Source organism: Protopterus annectens, chromosome 9.part0 (assembly GCF_019279795.1).
Source record: "Protopterus annectens isolate FY-2018-M chromosome 9.part0, PAN1.0, whole genome shotgun sequence".
NCBI lineage: Eukaryota > Metazoa > Chordata > Ceratodontiformes > Protopteridae > Protopterus > Protopterus annectens.
In genome coordinates, this window is record NC_056743.1 from 1,961,902,195 (window position 1) to 1,961,923,388 (window position 21,194).

Consider the following 21,194-nt stretch of genomic DNA (forward strand, 5'->3'; position numbering starts at 1 on the left):
TACCAGACATACAGCACGGCACATAACAGAAAAGTATTTTGTTCAAAAAAATTTTGTTTGGAAAGCTGCATTACCACAACCTCTAACCTGTATTTTCTACCTCATCAACAGCAATCAACAGCAGTTCATATAAAGGCAACATATCTAATCCATGCAGAAATCCATTCAACTTCTTTTAGAAGTAGACACTTGTTCCAAACATGGAGAATTATCTGCAGAACACAGAACTAGCGTTCACTGCAAAATGGGAAAAGTTATTAAAGTAATGGGGCGAGGAGGAAGCCACATGTGCAGGCTGTGTGTGTGTGTGTGTGTGTGTGTGTGTGTGTGTGTGTGTGTGTGTGTGTGTGTGAGTGAGAGAGAGATCCTACTGATCCTACTCCACGTCCTACTGACAATTCAATTTTTTTTTTTTTTTTTTTTTTTTTTTTTAATTCAACTGGAACTTCAACTTTTGTCTCTCTATACAATATCTTAGAACCTACTCTCTTCAACAGATTATTGCCACACAACCTATACAGAACTAACTACACTCATCACAGCCCTCCATGGTGATTTGCCATCTCTGCAACAGGTACAAAGTAAAATACAGATGAACAGGAAGTAGGTCTTTCCCCAACCCCCCCCCTCCAAAAAATAAAAAATCAAAAAACAAATTCCCTTGTGTCTGGAAGGGGGAACCTCCTAACTTTACATAATACTGAAAGCTGCAGCACTCTAAGTTATACTAAACTTAGGAATATATAAACAGCATAACATTTTCTCTTCCTCAATTTTAGCCATACCAACAATTTCGAATACCAGGATTTTTACGTGCGGAATGATTTTGATGTGCAGAATTCAGTCAATCTATGAAACCTCCATCAATATGCTAAATGACTACACACCATAGTTCATCTATGGCAGTCACTGCCTCTGCACCACAACCTTACCTATATGTGGCACAAATGCTCACTACACATTTGTACCGTGGAGCAACTGCTCAATTTACCTCTGTAATTCAAGACAAACATTAGTGAGATTGTTTACCCTCTCGCCACCCTCCCACAGCTCACCTGTGGTCAATTGCTCACTGTGCCTGTGTACTATGGGTCACCTATGATGCAACTTTCTGCCCTTGTCTCTGCACCAGAAGATGCCAGATATACAACTGCTCACCCTGCCCCTGCACCACTTTCACCTACAGTATACAACAATGGCCACAAAATTAGCACAAGAAAGTTTAAGAAAATTCAACAGAACATTAGGCGTGCACATATCGGGAGGGAAAGTTAGAAAAGATTTAAATCCATCCATACCCAAGGAACGTGTAAGACTGTAATGGCTGTTTATTTTTCAGTGTTAACTGGATACTAAATACTGCTGTGTCTACAGAGGTAACTGGCTGTGTTTTAGCACACATGCGCTTCTTCTTGGACACAGATGCTTCTGAAAAGAAAAAAAAAAGACCAAAAATCTGAACTAGACATGGCATCACAAGAAAACTAGTTGAAAATACCACAAAAAAACTAGCTGAAAATACCAACGCCATAGGAGATTACATTCTCAAATTTTATTGTACAATACCGCACACATCGTTTCTGAAACTATTCTGCAATTCATTTCAGAATCAAGTGCAGTGATTAACAGTAAATAATGCACAATTAACACAAGCAACTATGATACAGTAAAAATTCTCACAAGACGAGCCCATACCCCACATTCTTACAATGCAAACCATCAACTTCAAAGCTTACTTAAAAATAGACACATTGTTTAGGCATACTTACTTGCATCCAAGTATTCTGCAATGAAAAAATATCCAGGTAATAATGGCGACTTTTCGCTCAGAATCCTGATATCCTCTATAACCTCACCTTGGAAATTCTGCAAAAAAATATCAAAACCAGTTTTGCTCTTTGTGCATTTTTCTGTGACCCAAATGTCAATGTGCAGCTGTAGTACATCAATACAACCATCTTCATTTATTAAATGAAGGATTGGCAAGGGAGAAGCACTGCATAGAAACTGTCACATACTTGAATGCAGCATTTTAGACTCTGCTAAGACAGCCCCATTCATACCTCCAAACATTTGGAACATTTTTTTTACTTTCAAAAACCACAAAATAAAAGTCACGATTACCAACTGGAAAAAAAAAAAAAAAAAAAAAAAGCAGCAGCAAAAAATTAAACCAGCAGTATACACGGCAGGGGCTACATATGTGATGTCAAGAACGGAGCGCTATCAATGTAAATCTGACTGATCCCAATATATATTTTTTTATTTATAACTACCACTAAAATTTTGGAAAATAATATACCACTACCTTTATACCTTAACCTTATCATACATCTCAACCATGCAGAGAGGCATACATGCATATGCCACAGAGTGCAGGACTCTGCCTGCATTGCTTGTGTTCCCTAGGTACCCACACAGCATGGCTGTTGCATAGTGCAGGACTTTGAGATACTGTCAAAGGACAGATATCCACTACAGAGGAGAACTCAGACGATGGTGCTTGTATTCTCTAGGAAGGGGCACATCTACTTCTGCCAATCATACAGGACTTTTCAAAAGGTATGGAAATCTGCATTTTAATTTTATTCACTCAATACACTTTCCAGCACCCTCTATCACGGAGAAGTTGGAGCATACCTTGGCTAGCAACAAAGGGTAAGGTATGAAACTAACCCTGAAATGGATGTCCTTTCATCTTTCTCTCACACACCCCCTAAAAGCAAACACAACAAATTGTCAATTTACCTGTCAGCATGTTTTTAGGGCATGGAAGGAAACCAGAACCCAGGGGGGAAAAAAGGCGACAGAGTTACAGGATGAATGCATAGACTCTGTAGATAAGCCAACCCTGTTAGGAATAACACTTGAGAACCAAGACCTGTAAAGCAGCAACACTAACCACTGTACCATGTGCCACACTTATAATTTTAATTACTTCTGCCAAAACCCACAAGGCACAAGTGCCTTTTTTCATGAGCAAGTGAGGAGACTGACTGGCTAAATGACTTGCCTTGCCCCGGCTTCCCCTTTCTCAGGATTTTACCAAGAGACATACTGCAAAAAGGGACAAAACATGGGACACTAGTGACAGGGATAATAAAGATAACGTCCTCAAATAAAAACAGATTGTCTGCACACACACACACACACACACACACACACACACACACACACACACACACACACACACACACACACACACACACACACACACACACACACACACTTCCATTAAAAGCAAATATGATCTGAAGGGACTCTCCTGTTTGTGTCTTCTGAACTGAACTATGACATTCCATTTATAGGTACCACATTTTTCTAAATTTTCAAAAAAACAACATGGAAGAAATGAATAGTCAGAGTCCTGCACTCTGCGTCAGATATACAGATACCTCTCTGCCTAGTTGATGCTTATAAAGACAGGGCACAAAGGTAGTCATGACACAGCTGGCGTAAAGGTAAAAGTCTTCATCTTCCATGTACAAGGTGAAAGGTGCAATCCTGACCCAACACAGACTCTAGATGGTGTCCATTGTACAGACTGAGTGCCAGCTGTTGTGAACAGTATCCCCTAGACAACAGTACAGATCAGACAGTGCACCATGCCAAAGCTAGACACCTGACAATGTCCATGTGCCCGCCATAAAGTGCCCAGCTGCTCAGCACAGGTTCCCTGGGACAGTTCTGTTGAGCAAAAGCTGAATGAAAAACTAATCAACCTGACAAATGTGAATTAAGGATTGCTGTACTCAATATAGGTTCACTAACAGGAAGGGCAGAGAAGCAAAATTATTTGGCTTGAGAACCAGAATCTACTGCTCAGGGGAAGACAGACTACAAATGGTGTGGGAATTGTAAGGGAGATTCTTCAGAAGATGGTGACTGATGCAATCAGAATTAGTGACAGCCTTATGGCAATCAGACTCCAGTATAAGGATAGGGAATATTCATAATCTCTGTCCCGCTGCAGAGTTATGACAGGGAGGAAACGGTGCATTCAGACAGCAGTAGCAGGACCTACTAGATAAAGCAGAACATCATGAGTTGGTGTTTATAACAGGCTCCAAATTCAAGAGATACAGACTGACCACCTGAAGTTGACTGGAGAGAAAGTAGGAATTCAAGGAATTACTCAGGACTCTAGCTCCTCTGGAAAAGCTGAAGAATTTTAGAGTCCCAAAACTGCATGTGTGAGGACTACAGAAAGTACAGTTGTGTACACTTACCATAAATGTAGATGTTAGAGTGTATTCACTGTTGCACTCATTACATTTGGGTAATCTGCTGGCAGGCTGCCCTCAGTCGGCCTGATTAAGTGTTGGGTCCTGCGTTGGTTGCTGTCTCTTCTTCCATGATGTCAGGTCATCAGAGGTATAAAACATGCAGCCGACCCCATCTTGCCCCAGATGTCAGGTGCCCCCCCAAATGGGGTGCTATATATATATATATATATATATATATATATATATATATATATATATATATATATATATATAAGAAACAGAAAAATATACCTCCAAACAAAAGCAAATGCACCAAAAAGGCTTTTAAGCATAATAGAGGTATAGTAACAGAAAAACAGGAGGCTGGAGAGAGGGTAACAGGACTGAACAGTGAATACACTTGAACATCTACATTTATGGTAAGTGTACACAACTGTACTATGTTCATCGTGTTTCACAGTTGCAGTCATTACATTTGGGTATATTCCCAAAGCTAAGTTTGGGAGGATGGATTTATACAGCATTAGGACCAGCTATAAGGCCCTGCAAAACAGCAGTGGCAAAGCCAGCTCTGGATTTAGAGAAAACTGGTAAGTGATAATGCTTGGTATGAACTGAACTCCAGGTAGCAGCTTCTAGAATATCCCTGGTAGGAACACCTCTGAGAAAGGCTGAAGTAGATGCAGCCCTGGTGGAATGAGATCTGATCCCCTGGGGGATCGGTTTCCCATGGTGCTTATAACAGAAATTAATACAACGGCTTATCCATTTAGAAATGGTTTGCTTTGAAATAGCCTTCCCCTCTGCCCCTGCAGCAAATGCTACCAGCAGTTCAGATTTTCTTCGAGATTTAGTTCTGTCCAAGTAGAATCTAAGACGTCTGTGTACATCCAATGAATGCAGAATCCGCTGTCCCTTGTTCTGTGGATTGGGAAAGAAAGTTGGCAAATCAATGGCTGATTAAGAGCCACACTGGATACCAACTTGGGCATAAAAGGATTGGCCCTGAGTGACCCTGTCCGCTTGAAAGATGATTAAAGGCTCCAGTGCCATAATGGCCTTAATTCAGATATCCTAGCCGAAGTGATTGCTAAAAGGAAGGCTGTTTTCCAGGAAAGAAATTTTAAGTCTGCAGTTGCAGCTGGCTCAAAAGGAGGTAGAGTGAGTTTCTCCAATACAAAGTTAAGGTCCCAGGCAAGGGTTGGAGCTCTCCTGGGTGGTCTCAAGTTTTTGGCCTCTCTGAGATGCTGCTTTAGAAGAGGATGAGAGAAGAGGTGGGGGAGGGGGGTCTGTGTTGTAATGAGCTGAAATGGCTGAGGCATGGATTTTACGGAAGAAAGAGACAGGCCCTTATGAAGCATCTCAGTTAAGTATTGCAAAATCTGAGGTAAATTGCGTACTGCTGTACTCATCCCTTGAGATTGATTCCAGGCACAGAATCTTTTCCATTTGTCAGCATAAGATTTTCTAGTACAAGGTCTTCTCGCCTCCAAAATGACATCACAGATTTGCTGAGGGATGCAAAGGATGAATTTAAGCAATTAGCCAAGCTGCAAGATTCAATGTTTGGAGCTGAGGGTGCAGAATTTAGTTCTCCTGCTGAGACAGTAAGGAATGTGTCCGAGGCAGGTGCCACGGAGAAGTGTGACACTGCGCAGGAGTGGGTACCAGTGTTGACGAGGCCAGTCTGGAGCAATCAAAATCATTTTTGGTTTGTCCTGTCTGACTTTTACTAGAACTTTGGAGAGCAAAGGCAGAGGGCGAAAAGCATAGACTGATAGGTTTTTCCAGCTTAAGGACAGAGCATTCACTTTCCAGACTTTTTTGTGATGAGATCTTGTGCAGAATTTGGCCAACTGATAGTTTTGGAGAGAGGTAAATAGATCTGTCTGAGCTTCCCCATTTCTATGTTAACGTGCTGAAGATTTGTGGATCCAGTTTCCATTCGTGAGGGTCCAAGAGATTTCTGCTTACTTCGCTTGCCAGAACATTCTGCTTTCCTGGCAGGAATTGAGTTTGTAGTTCTACTTGGTAGATCAAGGCCGTGTTCCACAATGCCATGGCTAGTCTGCAGAGGGGGTAGGAATGTGTAACCCCCTGCTTGTTTATCTAGCACATAACCATGGTGCTGTCAAGTCTATCAGTAATTGTCCTGGATGAAGGCAGTCCTTGAAGGCCGTCAGTGCATTCGGTACAGCTAGCATTTCTTTGATATGAAGGTGCATTTGATTTGGGCTCCATTTGCCCTTAATGCACTTCCCTGCCAGATGCCCCCCCATGCATAGTCTGATGTGTCTGTAGTTAGGGTTTGGGCAGCAGGGGGGTGGTGTGAATGGCAGTCCCTTGTTTTGGTGGCAGGCCTCTGCCCACCATAGGAACTCTAGGCGCAGGGAAGGTATGATTGTTTCCAGGCTGTGACAATGTTGACTCCATAAACTTTTTAAGTACCACTGAAATTTCCTCATATGCAGTCTTGCATATGGAATTAGAAAGCATGAGGTCAAGAACCCCAAGGCTTGCAGTATTTGCCTTGCAGATAGCAGGGTTTTTGTGGCCACCTGTTTGAAGTAAGTCACCAAATGAATTTGCTTTTCTGGCGTAAGGAAAGCCATCTGGCCAGTTGTATTAAAGCTTGCACCCAGGAATGTAATTTTTTGAGAGGGTACCACTTGAGACTTCTTTTCGTTTATGGTGTACCCTAGACAGGTTAGAAGTCTTTTTACAAATGCCAGATGTTTTAGAAGAATGGCCTGGTTTTCTGCCTGAATTAGACAATCGTACTGGTATGGATATATTTGAGTATTTCTTTGCCTGCAAAATGCAATTGCTGGAGCCAGGCACTTTTGTGAATACCTTGGGTGCAGTACACAAGCCAAAGGGCAGTGCAGAGAACTGATAATGCATGCAGCCTGCTTTGAAGTATAGGAATCTTCTGCAAGATTCCCTGATTGGGATATGCAAGTAAGCCTCTTAAGTGGAGAGTTGCCAACCAGGCATCCTTGCCTAGCACAGGAAGTAACTGGTGTAGTGTCAGCGTCTTGAATTTTGGAATGTCAAGAAAGGTGCTTAGAGTAGACAGGTCCAGAATTGGACACCACGATTAGTCTTTTCTAGGTACCAGGAAAAGTCTGGAATAGAAACCTGGTCCCTTTTCCTCTTCTGGTACTAGTTGAATAGCCCCCATGTTTAGGAGGGAAAGTACTTGTTTCTGAGCCTCTGACCACTGATTTGGGGGCAGGTATGGCCACCAGAGTTGGAAGCTTGTGGAAATGAAATCTGTACCCTGGGACACTATTTAAAACCCATTTGTCCTGGGTTATAAGTTGCCAGTATCTTGAATGAAGAGCCAGTTTTCCCCCCAAAGGGGCAGCTAAGAGGCAAGTGCTTGGTAATTTCAAAGGGAAGTCATTGAGGCTATTTACCATAGGGTGGTGCCTTGTCTGCAGATTTGGAAGTGGAAGCACCCAATTGCTTAGTTCTGAAAGTCCCTTGGGACTGAAACCTGGTGGTTTTGGAATGTCTGGGTTTGGCCATAGTGGTTCAGGAAGGAGCTGGAAAGGACCAGTTCTTAGTAGGCCAATGCCTACTAAATCTAGCAGGTTGCACTTGTAAGAAATCTTTCACAGTTTGCATAGATTTAACTTCATCTTCCATCTTATTTAGAAGTTCTTCAGCCTTATTGCCAAAGAAGTGGTCCTGCTGTAAAGGAGCATCCAAAAGTTTTGCTTTAACATGAGGCAGAGACTGCTCCTTAAGCCAAGCATGCCTTCTAAGCACAGACCCAGTAACAGCAGCCCTACAAGAGGTCTCTAAGGAATCAAAACCACACTGCTTGTTCAGCTGAATGCAATAAATCCTGCAAATCTTTATTCTCCACAGTCAGAAATCAACGATTTTCTGTTTAAGCAGTCCCATGATATGCTGTTGATATTTTAGCATATGAAATTGACAGTTTAAAGCCCGGATTGCTAAGGGTGCAGCAGTATAAACCTTTTTACCCCATATAGCCAGCACCCTGGAGTCTCTATCAAAAGGGGTAGGTTTTTAGCAGTAGAAGCCTTATGCCCTTGGGCCCCTGAGAAATGGTTTCAGGGTCCGCAACAGGATTTTTGAAAAGGAATTTGTGGGACTCAGGAACCTTGTAGTCCCTGTCTGGTTTGCTAGGGGCCGGAGGCAAGGAATCAGAGGCCATACTAGATTCCGAAAACACAAACAATATCTAGTACAGGAGGTATAGCCAAAGGCCTATTCTGAGGAAGAAAATCCCTATGCCTCTTTTTGGATTCAGAGAAATCCTGACTTTCCCAGTGGAAATGCTCCCTTAAGGTATGCAAAGTTTCCCCAAAAGAGAAATCCTCAGGTGGAGAAGCAGAGGGAATGGAATCCTCTGCAGAGTCCTCATAAGTAGGTATGGACAAATCCAGATCATTAGAACAGTCAGAAGAAACAGTCCTGCTCAGAAGATTCATAGTCAAATTCTCAATCCTAGGCCTCTTGGGGGGGGGGGGGTTGACTACCCCTGATTAGAGTTATTAAATCTTCAGCCACTTGGATCATTTGTTTTTTAGGCATAGGGGGCCTGAAAATGTGGCCTGGGCGTCGGTTTTTTAGACAGAGATTTAGGCCTTAGCACTGAAGTTAGAGTCTGTTTAATATGCAAGTCTGTAGGTCTGAATACACCCTCAAAAGCCAGTGCCTGCTCAGCTGCTCCGGATCCATCCAAGGTAGACACATCCGCGGGTTCCATATGTGAAGCATCTTGTGGCATACTGGACTCTGAATGGGTCTTAGTAGAGGCCTGTGAATCAGAAGTAGCAGGTATCGGGGGCTGCGAAAGCGCCTCACTGAGTACTGGCAAACTGCCGACTGGCTTAGGAGAAGCGTCGTCGGCTGTTTTGGACCTAAACAGCCTGTCTGCCTTTTTCTTTGCGTTTTTTTCGGTATTCTGATAGTCGGATGGCTAACTGACGTCATTTCTGGATAATTAAACCAAGAACCAAAATATTTTGAAGCAAAAATGTACTGATGGATAGTGCACTGATTACATAAAGCACAAAACAGACAGCAAGGTATGTCGTCGTCAGGGCCTAGGCAAGGAATACAGTACAAATGAAAATCCTTATGAGGTATTTGCTTCCCACAAGTAATTAACTTTTACTGACATCAGTAAGAAGCAAGAAAAAGTTGCTCCAATGGGGTACTTAGCTTTAAGTTGAAGACTTCGGTTCTGAAACTCTAAAACAAAAATTTCAGGAGTCGGCAGACCGGCACTTGCGAACTACTACTGCTTCGGGCACAGTGCAGCAAGAAAGACTGATGTAATGGCGTCGGCTGCATGTTTTATACCCCTGACGTCATGGAAGAAGGGACAGCAACTGACGCAGGACACAAGACTTTGTTAATCAGGCCAAATGAGGGCAACCTGCCAGCAGATTACCCAAATGTAATGACTGCAACAGTGAAACACGAACATCAGATATGCGACCAAGCCAGGTATGGAAATAAGGTACATAAGAAAAGCTGTAGTACTGCCTGAGGTTGGGAGAGTCAATCTGCTGATACCAACACACTGCAAAACAGAAGAGCGGTACAGCTCTTACCTACCCCCCCACTGCATGCTCTCCTCTCCACCCCCACTGTCAGAGCAGATCTGGGGAAGATATGATGGTTCAGCAGACCTGCCAATCAAGGGGAGGGCACCAGAAGAAGCGTATGGTTAGCTGCCAAGGACCCCAAAATAGCTTCAAAAACATTGTTGGTAGTATGGTAGCACAAACTCAAATGGGCAAAGCAAAAAATACACTGCCAAGTATAATGCAGCTATATATGCACAAACTTTTAGTTATGTACTTACCATAACTTCGGATGTATGGGATCCATCTCGCCTACATTCATAACTGATGGGTTCAGAGCCGATCCATCGGCTCCGACTCGGCCACTATATAGTAGAACTAAGTCTCTAATTGGCTGAGCTACCCCTTATCCCAGAATGCACCACGCCTGCTTCCCCAGATCTTGTTTGTTCGCTTACATACCTACATCCAGACACAGAGACATACCAGCAACTGTAACAAACTAAAGTCCTTCAAGAGAAAAAACTCAGTAAGTAGCAACATTCCCTCTAAATCCAATGGGAAGGAGGAAGGAGGGATGCGATGAATGTAGATGGATCCCATACATCCGAAGTTATGGTAAGTACATAACTAAAATATGAAATGGGATCCTATCTCGCCTACATTCATAACTGATGGGACAGCGTCCCTAGCACCTAAATCCCGGGTGGCTCATTGGAAAACACTCCTGAGAACTGTGGAACCAAAGGAAGCTCTACCCAGAGAAGCCACATCTATCTTGTGATGAGAAATGAAGGTGTGTGGAGGAGTCCAGGTAGTGGCCGCACAGATATCATCTATCGATAATTTGGAGTGGAATGCTACAGAAGTAGCCATTGCCCTGGTAGAATGAGCCCTGACTGGGAATGGTAGCTCTTTGCCGGACCGTGAATAAATGAAGGAGATGCAATCTTTAATCCATTTGGCTATGGTAGTTTTAGCCACCGGTTGACCCAACCTATTTTCCACAAAGGACACAAACAGCTGATCTGACTTTCGTGTCTGATTGGTCCTACTTAAATAAAAACACAGTTGTCTGTGAACATCCAACTGATGGAAGATATATTCTGCGCTATTGGAGAATTTGGGGAAAAAACAAAGGGAGCTCCAAAGATTGTTGAATGCATAAGGGGGATGCTACCTTGGGCAAGAAAGAGGGATTTAACTTGAGGGACACTCTGTCTTTGTGAAAGGTCAAATGAGGATTAGAACAGAGAGCCTGAAGCTCTGAGACCCGCTTGGCAGAGGTTATTGCCACCAAAAAGGCGGTTTTTAAAGATAGAAATTTTATATCAAAAGTAGCTGCTGGTTCAAAGGGGCGGGCAGTTAAAGAAGCTAGAACCATATTCAGGTCCCAAGGGGGCACAGGATGGGCTATTGGGGGCCGAAGGAGCCACGCACCTTTAAGGAAAGATTTGCAAAGCCTGTTTGCCATTAAGGAAGGCTCAAAGGAGACATGAAAATTAGAGATAGCTGCCAGTTGGACTTTAATTGTGGAAACTGAAGAGCCCAAATAAAACAAAGAAGCCAGGAATTCTAAAACCTGAGGTACTGGGGCGGTAAGGGGATCTATACCTCGTTGGGCCCAAAGAGCAAACCTCTTCCACTTGCTGGAATACAGTTTAATAGTGGAAGGTTTGTGAGAAGAGGACAAAATGTGGATGACGTCTGGAGAAAAAGAGTTATCTCTGACTAAGGTTGGAAGTGGAATAACCAAGCGGCCAACCTCAAGGACCTGAGGGATGGGTGAGACTGTCCCAACTGATGAGTCAACAGGTCAGGCACTAGGTCCAGAAACCATGGGCCCTCCACCGCATACCTCAGAAGGAAGGGGAACCAAACCTGACGAGGCCAGTGTGGAGCGATCAAAATCATGTCGCTCCCTAGATAAATCGCCTTCTGTATCACCTTCGGGAGAAGAGGAACCGGAGGGAAGGCGTAAAGTAGACCGGGGGGCCAACTGTGAGCTAGAGCGTCCCTGGGAATCTGCCCCTGAGAGGGAGTCAGAGTGAAGAAGTCCCTGCATTTCGCATTGTGAGGACTGGCGAACAAGTCGCAACAAGGGAGGCCCCACTTGGCGAAGATGTTTGCAGCCACCCTGTCGTTGAGGGACCACTCGTGGGGTAACAGGAGAGTCCTGCTCAGCCTGCCTGCAATCACATTGGATTTCCCTGGAATGTGCGTTGCCACTAGAAAACGCTGGGTAGAAATCGCCCAATGCCACACTCTCATGGCCTCTCGGCAAAGAGGGTAGGACCTGGTTCCGCCTTGCTTGTTTATGTACCAGACTACCGACGTTGTCGGATAGGATCGCAATAGTACCCCGTGGAAGAGCATGATGAAGTGCTTGCAACACCAGTAGCACCACTCATTTCCAGGATATTGATATGCAAGTGCGTTTCGTGAGCCTGCCCACGTGCCTTGGACAGACCTGTCCAGATAATGACCCCCCCACCCTGTCTGGGAGGCATCCGTGGTCACCGTGGCGACGGGAGGCTGAAGGGCAAAGGGTCGCCCCTGGTCCAGGTTGGACCGAAGCAGCCACCAAAGTAGGTCCCGACGGCAAATTTCGGTAATCTGGACCAAATGGTTCAGGGGAAGTTCCTGAAAGGACCATTGAACCGACAGTAACCATTGCAGCACCCGCATGTGCAGCCTGGCTAAGGGGACTAGTAGAATAGTCGAGGCCATCGTGCCCAATAACTTTTAGTTATGTACTTACCATAACTTTAGATGTTTGGGATCCATCTCGCCTACATTCTGTACTGATGGGTTCGGAGCCGATCCTCGGCTCCGACTTGGCACGCTATACTATAGAGCAAAGTCTCTCATTGGCTGAGCTATTCTACATCCCAGGATGCACCACCACTGCTTCCCCAGATCTTGTTTGCCCGCACACATGCACACACACACAGACTGATGATATAACATTGCCAGGTGATTCAAGGTGAAACAGCTAAACTGGAACCGTTCGGTCTCTTCTGATCTCCAAGGCAGGGGGAAGGAGGGTGGGTTATTAGGAATGTAGGCGAGATGGATCCCAAACACCTAAAGTTATGGTAAGTACATAACTAAAAGATGTTATGTGATCCTATCTCGCCTACATTCTGTACTGATGGGACAGCGTCCCTAGCAACTGATTCCTGGGTGGCTCACTGGAAAACACTCCTGAGAACTGTGGAACCGAAGGAAGCTTGTCCCCGAGATGCCACATCCAACTTGTAATGAGAAATGAAGGTGTGGGGGGAAGACCATGTGGCCGTAGCACATATGTCACTAATGGCAAGTTTAGAATGAAAGGCCGTTGAAGTAGCCATAGCTCTGGTAGAATGAGCTTTTACTGTAGTTGTAAGCTCTTTATTGGAAATGAAATAAATATGACTTATACAGTCTCTGATCCACTTAGCAATAGTGACCTTCGTGACAGCTTTGCCCAATTTATCTGAAAAGGACACAAACAACTGATCTGTTTTCCGTGTTTGGAGTGTTCTATCCAAGTAGAAGCGTAATTGTCTGTGAACATCTAAGGTGTGAAAGATATATTCCGCTCTGTTTGAGTACTTTGGAAAGAAGACTGGGAGTTCCAAAGACTGTTGCAGACAAAAAGTAGAACAAACCTTAGGGACAAAGGTTGGATTGGGTCTGAGGGATACTCTATCCTTGTGGAAAACCAGATATGGTGGTTTGACACATAGGGCTTGAAGTTCCGAGACTCTTCTGGCTGATGTGATTTGCAACTAAAAAGGCAGTTTTCCAAGAAAGAAATTTCAAATCACAAGTTGCTGCCGGTTCAAAGGGGGAAGAGGTCAAAGCAGCTAACACCACATTAAGATCCAATGGAGGAGCGGGATGAGATATCGGTGGTCGTAGTAGCCCAGCACCTTTCATGAAGGCTTTACACAACTTGTTGCTCATCAATGGTAGATTTATGCTCTCATGAAAATTGGAAATAGCAGCCAATTGAACCTTGATGGTAGAGACCGAAGAACCTTGATTGAACAGAGAAGCTAAAAATTTCAGAACCTCTGATACAGGAAAAGTTAAGGGATCCAACCCTCGGAGCTGGGCCCAAATAGCAAATCTCTTCCATTTGCTGTTATACATTTTTTTAGTAGAAGTCTTGTGGGCCGATAAGATATGAATGACTTCAGGATCCAAAGCATGGTTCCTGACTAGTGTCGGAAGAGGAGGAGCCAAGCTGTTCACTCCCTCCACTCGTCGAGGTTATGTAGCTGTCCCGACTGATGGGTCAAGAGATCCGGATCTTGGTCCAGGATCCATGGACCGTCCAGTGCATATTTTTGAAGAAAGGGAAACCAAACTTGATGAGGCCAGTATGGGGCAACCAAAATCATTTTGCTCTCCAAGCAAATCGCCTTCTGGATCACCTTGGGAATAAGGGGGACCGGAGGGAAGGCGTATAGTAGACCGGTGGGCCAGGCTTGGACTAGGGCATCCTTGGGCATCTCTCCCGGAACTGGGGTGAGGGAGAAAAATTGACGACATTTTGTGTTGCGGGGGGTTGCGAAGAGGTCGCAACAAGGAGTTCCCCATCTTCTGAACATTTGAGTTGTCACTCTGTCGTTCAGAGACCACTCGTGAGGGCAGAGAATAGTTCTGCTCAGTTTGTCGGCTATCACATTGGATTTCCCTGGAATGTGAGTTGCTACCAGAGAACGATCGGTCGCAATTGCCCAATTCCATACTCTCATGGCCTCTCTGCAAAGGGGGTAGGATCTGGTCCCTCCCTGCTTGTTCAGGTACCAGACTAGTGACATGTTGTCAGACTGAATGGCAATCAAGCCCGAGGGGAGATAATCGTGTAACGCTTGTATCGATAGCAGTTCCGCCCTCATTTCCAGTATGTTGATGTGAAGGAGACTCTCGTCGGCATGCCAACTGCCTTGGACTGAACTGCCCAGGTAATGTCCCCCCCACCCATTGGGAGGCGTCTGTAGTCAGTGTGGCCACTGGAGGTGGTGGGACGAAGGGTCACCCTTGATCCAGGTTGGAGGACAGAAGCCACCAACGAAGATCTTGTTTGCAAGTCTCTGTGATCAGAATGGGGTGACAGAGGGAGATCCTGAAATGACCACTGGGCTGACAGTAGCCACTGGAGAATCCTCATGTAACCTTGCTAAGGGGACTAGAAGGACAGTGGCCGACATGGAACCTAACAGTTGTAGGACCATCCTGGCTGGGGCTCGACGTTTGAGAAGCAAGGCACGAACTTGAGACTGTAATACTTGTATCCTCTCTGTAGGAAGATAGACCCGCATACGTTGTGAATCTATCTCTGCTCCGATAAACCGTATTCGTTGAGACGGCAGCAATACAGACTTTGTCCAATTGAAGGTGATTCCTAGGGAGTTGCCCAGAGATATAGTGGCTGCTAGGTTCTGTAAGAGTAGACACCTGGAGGTGGCAGTTAGGAGCCAGTCGTCTAGGTATGGAAACACCTGGAATCCTAGACTTCTCAAGTGAGCAGTCACCACCGCCAAACATTTGGTGAACACCCTGGGGGCTGTGGTGAGACCAAAGGGCAGTGCACGGAACTGGAAATGACTGCCCCCCAGGCTGAAGCGCAAGTGTCTCCTGGACACCTGATCCATCAGGATGTGATAATAGGCGTCCTTGAGATCTATGGAGCACATCCAAACACCTTTCTCCAGTAGCGGGAGAATGGATTGCAAAGTGACCATCCGAAACTTGGACTTTTTTACTGAACAATTTAGATTGCTGAGATCCAAAATTGGCCTCCAGTCTTTTTTGGCACCAAAAAGAATTTTGAGTAAGTCCCTAATCCGGTCTGGTCTGCGGGGACAGGTTGGATGACTCCTTTTTGAAGCAGCTTTGAGATTTCGTAGGCTGCTTGATCCCGTTGACTGGGTGGCGGGTCCGGGATTCTTTTGGACGAGGGGGGGGTGTGTGAGAAGGGGATGACGTAACCCCCGGCTATAATTCGGAGCACCCATTTGTCCTGAGTGACACTTTCCCAGGCCTTTAGGTGCTTCGAGAAACGACCCCTGACTGGCTCTGGAGTTGCACCGTCGGGGACACCTTCAGGGATGTTGGAAGGATGAGGAGCCACGAAAGGACTCGCGGTCTCCAGTGTTGCGGGGGCCTCTGCTGCCTCTGGGACGGCGTCTCCCTGAAAAATTTCCTCCTCCTCTGCCTCTAGAAGGGGGAATCGCCCTGCTGTGAGGAGTAAGCCTTTTGGGATTTACGGAACCACATTTTCCCCCCTCTTCTAGCCTTGGGATAAGGCCTGAAGGGAGTGAAAAAACGTGCCCCTACGGCAGTCAAGGTCTTACCCTCTTGTTCACAGCGGGTCAACGTGTCCTTTACCTTGGGTCCAAACAGAGAGGACCCATCGAAGGGAGCGTCAGCAAAGGAAGACTCGAAGGCTTCCGCAAAGTGACACAGGCGGAGCCAGGCTTGTCTCCGTAGAGCAACACCTGTTCCGCGCTCTACCGCCTTCGGCTGCATACGAAATGAGCCTCATGGACGAGTTCGATAATGATAAGGTGGCCAGCTGAGAGCTAACCGTCTGGGCCAACTGCTCAGGTAGGCTACCAGAGAGGGTATCTGAAAGTTCCTTGACCAGATCCCTCTGAAGTCTGGTGAAGTGCGTCAGATAATTCAGAGACCTTAAAGTAAAGGCTGCTGAAGTAAGGGTGCGCTTCCCGTACCGATCCATGCTCCTAGACTCTTTATTAGGAGGATGGACGGATGTAGACGCCTCTGCCACGTCTTGTTGGGTAGCAGATGCCACCACCAGGGTATCTACAGCCACACCTTTGGTGAGAAATTCCTTTTCCGGAGGCGCCGAGAGAAATTTGTTAGGACGAGCTGGCACCGGTTCCACAGAATCTGGATGTTCCCACGCCCTCCGAGAGATCAAATCTAGGAGCTCATCGAAGGGCGGAGACACCCAGGAGGCGGAGGGCTGAGCCCGAAGGCCTTGAGGAACACCGACTCGTCAGCAGAAGGGGGTTTGGACTGCCAGCCGCCTCGTTGTTTGAGAATCTCCAAGATGTCCGCATAGGAGACATCATCCAAGGACGACTTGGGGGGGCCCTTCCGCATCATCAAGATCGGTGTCCGAGGTAAGAGACTCATCGGGGGAGTCGATGTGCTTCCTCTTGCACTATCTCTTCCTGGGAGGTTCCTCTGAAGACTCTTCGGAGGGACCTTCAGGAAGCAGGGAACCTGAAGTGGGAGTAGTCTCAGGCCCCGGGGCTCCGCTGTGTTGAGACAGGGGACTACAACAGAACCAGTCTCAGTGTCAAGGGAAGGTGACGATGTGATGGAGGAAGTGGCCAAGGAAGATTTGGCCAAGGCACTCCTCATGGCCCTGAAGGCCGGACCACCAGGTTCAACCTCCAAGGCCACGACAGTAGCCGGAGCTCCCGAAGCCGACGCACTGAGAGGGAGGCTCGGAACAGATAATAATGGTCCCGAAGCAACACCCCCGGGGCCGACAGAGGAGGTCAGAGTACCGAACTCCGACCCAAGGGGCGGTGTTGGAGTAAGGGTCGGAACCGACCCTACAACCTCCACCGGCTCCACCATCACCGACTCCAACGGCGCCGCGGCCGTTGGAGGAGGAATCGAAGCAACAGGGTGGGAAACCGGCTCCGAAGCAGACTGAGCTGGAGCCGAGACCAACTTTTGGAACACCGGAGACTGAAATAACCTTTGCAGCACCCTGTCTATATCCAAATCGGACATCCTCTAAGACCGGGAAGAGACCGATCGGGTCCAAGTTGACTTCTCTGCCGGTTCCGAAAAACTGGGGGACCGGCTCCGAATAGTTTCCAGAAGTATCGGCGCCGAGGGAGACTCCACCAATACAGCAATTTCCCTCTGAGCCGATGGGGGCTTCAGCGCCGAAGTAGAAGAGTCTGAGCGGGTGACCTTCATCGGCTCTGAAAGCAATGGAGCCGAAGCAGGTGACCCGCCTCTCAATGCTCGAGCACTCGGCTCCGAAGACAGAGGAGTCGAGGCTGGAGGCATCGAGGCAGACCGTTCCGACCTCGGCTCCGAAGTCCTTGGAGCCGACGGAGAAGTCTGCCTTGATTTTTTTGCTGCCAGCTCAGACGGGCTGGTCGGAGCAGAGGACTTCTTCCTCGAAGGAGAGGGGGAAGAAGATAAAGCCTCCTCAAAAGAAGGGGTGATGAGCCCTTTCAATATCAATTTGTTTTTCCTCTCTTGGAGGACACGAGAAGAAAAAGCGTGGCATACACTGCATAACTCTTGAAGGTGTTTTGGACCTAGGCAATAAACACAGAGAGTGGTCATCCGTGATTGACATCTTGTACCCACACTTGGTACATTTTTTAAAGCCCGAAGGCATATGTTCCTTCGACATGACAAAAAAAAGGAAATTACACAGCAAGTCCAAAAGGAATAAACAGAATTCAAGCAGAAGCGTCCAATCCCTCTAACTTAAACGGGATGAACAATAAGATAAAATAAAGCTATTTGCCAACAACTCAACACTCACTCAGGCAGAAGCTTAGGTAAGGAGAAAAAAAAACGTTCCCACTAAAGCGAGAGGGCAAGGCCCCTCAAACGGAACCTTGACTCTAAGAGGGATACACAACAAGTCTAGAGAAAACACACACACAAAAGTAGCTGTTAGAACAGTTTAGCTATATTTATACGGGTAAATTAAATTAAACTAACTAGCGCATGACTGTCCTAGGTGGGAAGCACTAGCGCTACCAAAAACTACCACAAAAACTCCACAAACTACACACTACGTGAACAAGTAGCTGTTAAAACAGCTTTTGGGTGAAAAAATTAGGAGAATTCTGACAGAAAACTTGTCAGTAAATAGTACTTAGCTCAGCCAAGTCCGAGACCATGGCTAAAGCTATCAAGCGGCAAACGAGATCTGGGAAAGCAGTGGTGGTGCATCCTGGGATGGAGAATAACTCAGCCAATAAGAGACTTCGCTCTATAGTATAGCGTGCAGAGTCGGAGCCGAGGATCGGCTCCGAACCCATCAGTACAGAATGTAGGCGAGATAGGATCACATAACATCTGCAGAATCAGTCTGGCCTGAACTAGTGATCTGGGTAATAAGGTTTGAACCTGAGACTGCAGGACCTGAATCCTTTCTACCGGCAAGAATGCCCGCATTCTTCTTGTGTCGAACTCTGCGCCTATAAATGTAATATGCTGAGACGGCTGCAGCACAGATTTTCCCCAATTGAACGTGATTCCTAGTGAATGACCCAAACTGACTGTGGTCATAAGCGCCCGAACTAATAGATGCTTGGAGGTGGCAGTAAGGAGCCAGTCGTCTAGATAGGGAAACACTTGGAATCCTAGACTTCTCAAGTGAGCTGTCACTACTGCCAGACACTTGGTGAACACCCTGGGGGCTGTAGTGAGATCAAAGGGCAGTGCTTGGAACTGAAAATGACTGGTTCTCAGGCGGAAGCGTAAATTACTCCTGGACTCTTGAGTTATCAGAATGTGATAGTAAGCGTCCTTGAGATCTATGGAGCACATCCAGACATCCTTCTCCAATAACGGGAGAATGGACTGAAGGGTGACCATTCGGAATTTGGATTTTTTTACAAAGCGATTCAATGAGCTGAGGTCCAAAATGGGCCTCAAGTCCCCTGCCTTTTTTGGCACCAAAAATAGTCTTGAGTAAGTTCCTGATCCGATCTGGTCGGCGGGGACAGGCTGGATGACTCCTTTTCTTAGCAGCTTTGAAACCTCGACCGCTGCTTGATCCCGCTGACTGGGTGGCACATCCGGGATTTTCCTGATAGGAAGAGGGGGGATCTTGATGAAAGGGATGAGATAGCCTCTGGTTATGATTCGGAGCACCCACTGATCCTTGGTGATAGATTCCCAAGCCTGTGGGTGTTCCGCAAAACGACCCCCGACTGGCTCCGGAGATGCGCAGTCAGGCCACGTCTCAGGGACGGGGAGCGTAGGATGGACCATGAAAGGAATCGCGGTCTCCAGAGTTACGGGGGCCTCTGCCGCCTCTGGGGCGGCGTCTTCCTGAATCCCCCCCCTGCCTCTAGAGGGGGGATCACTCGGTGGAGTAGGGAAAGACCTTTGAGATTTCCTGAACCACATTTTCCCTCCTCTCTGGGCCTTGAGGTAAGGTCTAGAGGGAGCGAAAAAACGGGTCCCCATGGCAGTCAAGGTCTTGCCCTCCTGCTCGCACCGAGTCAGTGTGTCCTTCACCTTGGGTCCAAACAGGGAGGAGCCATCAAAGGGGGCGTCGGTGAAGGAGACTTAAAAGCCTCCGCAAAGGGACACAAGCGTAACCAGGCGTGTCTTCTAAGAGCCACGCCTGTTCCCGCTGCTCTACTCGCCCCTTCGGCCGCATATGAGATGAGCCTCATGGATGAGTTGACTATCGAAGATAGGGTAGTCATCTGGGCGCCAACAGTTTGGGCTAACGCCTCAGGAAGGTTACCTGTAAGAGACTCGAACTCTTTGAGGAGGTCCCTTTGGAGCCTGGTGAAATGACAAAGGTAATTCAGCGACCGCAGGGTAAAGGCCGCTGAAGAAAGGGTACGCTTCCCGTACCTATCCATGCTCCTGGAATCCTTATTAGGAGGGTGAATAGACGTTGAAGCCTCTGCCACGTCTTGCTGAGTGGCAGATGCCACCACCATCGCATCTACTGCAACTCCTTTGGTCAAAAATTCCTTTTGAGGAGGGGCTGAGAGGAACTTGTTAGGCCTGGCGGGCACCGGTTCCACAGAGTCAGGGTGTTCCCACACCCTTCGAGAAACTAAATCTAGTAATTCATCGAAGGGTGGAGACACCCAGGAGGCGGAGGGCTGGGCCCCAAAAGCCTTGAGGAAGACTGACTCCTCCGCGGAAGGGGTTTTGGACTGCCAATCGCCTCTCTGTCTCAGGATCTCGAGGATATCTGAGAATGAGACGTCATCCGAGGACGATTTTGGGGACCCCTCCGCATCATCGATTTCAGTATCTGAAGTGATAGACTCATCCTGGGAGTCAATGTGCTTCCTCTCGCACAATTTTTTTCTTGGAGGTTCATCTGAAGCGGATTCAGAAAGACCTCCCGGGAGAAGGGAACCCCCCCAAGGGGGTATCCTCAGGCCCTGGGGCCCCACTGTCGTGGGAATGAAGCACACCAGAAGCACCAGTTCCCAAGTCTAGGGACGGTGAGGTAGAGGACTTGCTGAGCCGGCAAGGACATGGCCAGCGCACTCCTCATGGCCTCAAAAGCAGGACCTCCAGACTCTACGGAGGACACCGGCTGAGACCACGACGGTACTGGGAATCCCTGCGGCCGACGCTCCGAGGGGAAGACTAGGAACCGAAGTTACCAGTTCCAAAGTGT

The 21,194-nt window shown here is 46.9% G+C and overlaps 1 protein-coding gene across 3 annotated transcripts in view; it reads right to left on the minus strand.

The window, feature by feature from the left end:
* The window catches only part of MVB12A (multivesicular body subunit 12A), a 561,417-nt gene that overhangs the window by 283,217 nt on the left and 257,006 nt on the right, over positions 1–21,194 (minus strand). For all 3 annotated transcript variants that reach the window (XM_044084779.1, XM_044084781.1, XM_044084780.1), the window contains exons 4-5: positions 1,770–1,866; positions 1,299–1,428 (exon numbers count right to left, since the gene is read on the minus strand). In XM_044084779.1, coding sequence (XP_043940714.1) covers positions 1,299–1,428; positions 1,770–1,866 — 227 coding nt within the window. The remainder of the gene's footprint in view (positions 1–1,298; positions 1,429–1,769; positions 1,867–21,194) is intronic.